Here is a 5709-nt window from a genome sequence, read left to right on the forward strand (position 1 = left end):
CTCCGAACAACATTCAGTCACCAAATCACATAACTCATATAATACAAATCGTCATTGAACGTTAAGCGTGCGGACTCTACGGGTTCGAGAACTATGTAGACATGACCGAGACACCTCTCTGGTCAATAACCAATAGCGGAACCTGGATGCTCATATTGGTTCCTACATATTCCACGAAGATCTTTATCGGTCAAACCGTAATGACAACATACGTCATTCCCTTTGTTATCGGTATGTTACTTGCCCGAGATTCGATCGTCGATATCTTCATACCTAGTTCAATCTCGTTACCGGCAAGTCTCTTTACTCGTTCCGTAATGCATCATCCCGCAACTAACTCATTAGTCACATTGCTTGCAAGGCTTATCATGATGTGCGTTACCGAGAGGGCCCAGAGATACCTCTCCATACTCGGAGTGACAAATCCTAATCTCGATCTATGCCAACCCAACAAACACCTTCGGAGATATCTGCAGAGCATCTTTAATTACCCAGTCACGTTGTGACGTTTGATAGCACACAAGGTATTCCTCCGGTATCCGGGAGTTGCATAATCTCATAGTCAAAGGAATATGTATAAGTCATGAAGAAAGCAATAGCAATAAAACTTAACGATCATTATGCTAAGCTAACGGATGGGTCTTGTCTATCACATCATTCTCCTAATGATGTGATCCCGTTCATCAAATGACAACAACATGTCTATGGTTAGGAAACTTAACCATCTTTGATTAACGAGCTAGTCTAGTAGAGGCATACTAGGGACACTGTGTTTTGTCTATGTATCCACACATGTATCAAGTTTCCGGTTAATACAATTCTAGTATGAATAATAAACATTTATCATAATATAATGAAATATAAATAACAACTTTATTATTGCCTCTAGGGCATATTTCCTTCATGGACTTGTTGTGTTCTACTTACGTGCGCACTTGAAAATAGTTTGATGATAAACAAGGACATAAATTATGCTTGATCAATCCAATCTACATCCTCCAAGCAAGAAAAGATGATTCTTTAGCATATCACTCTCCACCATGAAATCACAATCAATCATATCTACGGCAACGAGGAGACTTCTTTGGCACATACACAAATCACTCTCAATTCCTCAAGATTTTATTGCATTCTAAATTTCATAATAAACAAGCAAATGGACACCAATTTCCACGCTACCTCATGAGTTCAATACCACAGTTGGGCGATACAGCCGCACAGGAAACAACCAAGACATTTTGTTTCATGTCCACAAGAATAGCACTTCGGCAGCAACCACCAGCCAACAAACCAACTTCCGGCAGCTAACCGACCTTCCCCGGAAAACAAAACTACAGGCTCAGATTACAGATGTATCTAATGTATACCAAAAATGCGCAATGTGTAAAGATGTGTTAAAAGGAAAAAAAAGGAAAATAAACAGTAGAAAATCAATGAAAACCAAATAATTAAAAAAAGAAAACCAAAAGGTAAAAGGGGAAAAACCAAAAAACTGCTGCAAATAGTGACAACCGGAAAAATTCAAAACAAGAAGAGAAAACTCACGCAGATTTAACTATAATACTAGGCCAGCCCACTCGCCTCCCTCAAGAGTTAAGTTGTAGCTAGTTCTGACAATAAGCGAGACATGACTCCCGCGTGTTCGTTCGTCCGCCTAGCTCTCTTTGCTTATATTTTTCTCGGTCTCCTTCTACTTGTACTATTGCAATGTCTCAGGAAAAAAAGTTTCCTGTTTCTATTAAATAAAACAAGTGACAAATTTGAAAGATTTGGCCAACGTCTGTGAATTTGAGAAAACTTCACGAATCAGGAAAAAGTTCATGAATTTCTAAAAATATCAACTTTGGAGAAACTTCACGAATCAGGAAAAAGTTCATGAATTTCTAAAAATATCAACTTTGGAAAAACTTCTGGAATTTGAAAAAAAAAATCAAGTGCACATACCACGTGTAACACACATTACAACTTGGCATGAGCGGTACACTATCTGAAAGAAACAATTAACAACATGTAAAAGAAGCTTTTTAAGCATGCTGGAGCACGAGAACATATTAACAAATGTCTGCAGTCAGAGCACAACACCAAAAAGGGAAAACAATAGACATTTTTATTGCACAAATCTCGACGCGTTGCTTGGGACTTAATTGATTGAGAATTAACAAATCCATTATTATTTACAGTCTTCATGCGTTGTTTATTCCCTCTGGAAAAAGTTAGAATCAAGCGGAAAGAGTTTTGTTTCAAGGATTCTAATGCAACAGTCTGACAAGGGAGGAACAAAATTAACGGTGGCAAAAATCATCTTCTGTGGGGTAACTAGCACACTAAACCAAAAGGTCTTGTGGTGAACCACCAGTGGGTGTAAACAAACCACGGGGATAATGCCAGGTTAATGAGAATTAGGAGCAAAGCAACCCCCAAAAGAAGAAACAAAGGCAGCCCTTGCTCCTTATCACCACCTTTCCGCCCCCATATTTTTATTCACCTCACCCCTTATCACAAAGCCACTTGACCTTTTTTGGTCCAACTTGCACATCCCGTGGAGGTATATGCCATTCCCACAACCAATGAAATAGCCGGGACAAAAATACCATCGGCGCTCTTCAACGGAACGGAAGAAAAATACCGCTGATAAACGACTCATAGTGAGTGACAGAAATAGGAGATATGATTTTTAATTTCACTGGCGGAAGTTTGCTTGTGCCCATGCATGGACCCGGCCGGGGGTGCAAAGGTGTGGATCGGCCATTGACGAAGATGAAAAGAGTACTGTTATCAGATGGGATTTGAACAGGCTATTGGAGGGATGGAAAGGCAGACATGGACAGGATGAAAAGTTGGAAAGAGACCTCCACAAAGAGGTCTCCTCTTCTTGCTTCTTCCTTGCTATTCCATGGGTACCAGCTGGCCTCCTGATCTGAGCATCTTTCGATCTAGCAAGTTGCTTGCTTGACATGGGGCTAGGGCTCTATCATTGGATTCCCATGCAATTTTTCACAAGTGGATTCCCATGCACTCGTGTGTTGGTATCTTGGCATATAGTATATATTTTCTGGTGAAGATGATATCTATACGTCTGCGCGTATATCTACCGTCAAAGTTATACCATTTTTCACTTTGCGCTGCGTAATATCTAGCCGTGCAAAAATGCATGAATATTTCCACTTGTATAGGTTGAATAAATATCAAGTACTCCTGAAAAATATTTGTTTGTAGGAAAAATTAATCTTTCTTGCCTATCTTTGGATTTAAAGTCATTGTTTTAAATAGCATGCTATAGGTCCGCTAGAGCACATTATAGCATTTAGAAGTGATCTTGAGCTAAAAGACTTTGGTCCAAACACATGAACAAACATTTTAAATAACGTGTTATAGCATTGCTATAGCGTTTAGAAGAGGTCCGCCGCTAAGAGGCATATCCCGCTATTTAAAACTATGATTTAAACACAAACTTTGTGCATCTCTCTCCTATATATGCAGAGGCCGAAGAACTAGTTGACTTCTTTTTCGAAACAGAGGCAAAGTATTTGTCTTATCGATTAATTAAACAGACGAGAAATCTAGTTCACTGTCTTTGATTTTGACAAGTTCATTTTGCAACAGATTCTCCAGAAATATGATAATTAGTGAATTACACATGTGCGCAAAAAGCTGTCACCAATATAATCTCACAACTCAAGTTTTACATATAATTACATGCATGAATTAGTATATAGTAATACATGCAATTAAGCTAGCTAGCTAGGAAGAACAAGAACAACAAGAGAAACGTAACGAAAGCCTCTCAATTCAGAGCGTGTTGATCGATCTTGTTGTAGTACTCTTGGTCGTCGATCCTCCACAGGGAGTAATCCTCGCAGAACTCCCACACCGGCGACGAGGGCTCCACAGCGGGGGCGGGCATGGCCACGTGGCCGGCTGCGCCCCAGCTCATCATCATCTCCGGGTAGCTCTCCGACGCGGCGATGTCGTTCCAGAGCTGGTCCATGTCCACGGCGGAGCAGTACTGCACCACCTCCGCCTTCTTCTCCTCGCTCGCCGACGTGGTGGCCTCCTGCTCGGCCTCGTCGTCCATGCTAGTAGTAGTGCTCTCCTGGGGCGCCTCGGTGGTGGCCGCCGAGGACGACGTGGCCGTGGGGGAGGCCGAGCAGGTCAGCGACGTGGTCGAGGAGGAGGAGGAGGAGGGCGAGGATGAGGCCTTCTTCTTGGCCAGCATCTTCTCCTCCTGGGCCTTCTTCCTCATGTGCGTCCTCCAGTAGTTCTTGATCTCGTTGTCGGTGCGGCCGGGGAGCTTCCTAGCGATCCTGGACCACCGGGAGCCCCACTCGGCGTGGAGGCTGAGGATGAGCCGCTCCTCGTCGGCGGTGATGCGTCCGCGCTTGAGGCCCGGGTGGAGGTAGTTGACCCAGCGGAGGCGGCAGCTCTTGCCGGTGCGCCGGAGACCTGCATGGAGCACAGCCGAGAACACGCCGGAGGAGGGGAGGGAGAAGAAGAAGATTAATGGTGACTGGCCGTAGAGGTCAGGTTGGATCGATCACCCGCCACCGCGCAAACCTGAGACCTGAGCTAAGAAATCCCAACGGCGTTCGCCGAGCAAGCGCACGAACCATACCAGTTGGGCGTCCTCGTTCTCCGTCCACGGCCCCTTCCGAGCCGCCATCGCCCCGCCGCGGCCGCCGCTGTTGTTACACATGGCTGGTCGATTTGTGCGATGAACTGATGATGATCCTCTTTGGAGTCTTCGCCGCCGGCTTCGTCCCGGACTCCGGCCGACTACCCTGAAGAAAGAGGAGAAAGAGAAGGTCGTTTGTGTTGCTAGCCGGAGATGGATGCTAATGGATGGAGCTAGACTCTGGACGAACCACCGGGTTATATATAGAGCTACGATGGTACATGGTACTCGATCCATGGCGAGGGAGAGAGTGAGTGGCACCTAGCTAAATGTAGCTATAGTGCGGCGTTGTGCGCGGTGATGTCAGTGGGTGGGGTGCACGGTGGTGGTGGATCCGGTACAGATATGCACCACTGATTGCAAGGACGAAGGGTAGTGCGTGCGTGCCTCGTGACACCTTACTACCTACCTGCCTGTCAATCGTTTGTCGTATCCTGACTCCGACGACTTGATTAGCCATGCCGGCCTCAAGGTCTCAAACCTGTTCATTGCCTTGCATGCGTGCCCAAAATTGTGCCTCTTGATTAGCCATGCCGGCCTAGGTCTCAAGCCTCCTGATGATTCGATTTTTCTTCACGATGGAACCTAATTTCAGGTCTACCATCGTGTCAAGCTGATACAACCGCACAAGAGTTTAATCCTCAACCGGTTTATGCTTACGAGAAGGCTCACGGCACCAACACGCACGAGAACTCAACACATATGATTCGGTAGTTGGTGTTGTTTTTGGTTTTGCTGAGCTAATAAATAGTTGAGAAAAGAGATTCTTGCCATCCAATTGGTTGGAGATTCGCATGCATACATGTTTTTTTGGAGGACATGCATGCATGCTTTTGTATAGTTGCATGAGTCATCCATCCCATCTCTCATGTCTTTTTTATTTCATCTTTTAATTCTGATTTACTCTATCTTTTGAAACGAAAATCTATATTTAGTTTCGTTTGCATATTTGTGTTCGTCATGACGAAAACTTCCACAAGAGCAATCTTGCGTTCATCTTGACAACTTTTAAAACAAAATTCTAAGTTTCATATATT

At 44.3% G+C, this 5709-nt stretch overlaps 1 protein-coding gene across 1 annotated transcript; it reads right to left on the reverse strand.

Annotated features, from left to right (window-relative positions):
- Window positions 1–3592: 3592 nt before the first annotated feature.
- LOC109741518 (uncharacterized) lies at window positions 3593–4949 on the reverse strand. The gene is made up of 2 exons (XM_045229306.2): window positions 4555–4949; window positions 3593–4443 (listed from the first exon to the last, which is right to left on the reverse strand). The coding sequence occupies exons 1-2, from the start codon at window positions 4907–4909 to the stop codon at window positions 3785–3787; spliced, it is 1014 nt and encodes a 337-aa protein (XP_045085241.1). The 5' UTR covers window positions 4910–4949; the 3' UTR covers window positions 3593–3784.
- Between the last annotated feature and the right edge of the window lie 760 nt (window positions 4950–5709).

This window comes from Aegilops tauschii, chromosome 1, assembly GCF_002575655.3.
Source record: "Aegilops tauschii subsp. strangulata cultivar AL8/78 chromosome 1, Aet v6.0, whole genome shotgun sequence".
Classification (NCBI taxonomy): Eukaryota; Viridiplantae; Streptophyta; class Magnoliopsida; order Poales; family Poaceae; genus Aegilops; species Aegilops tauschii.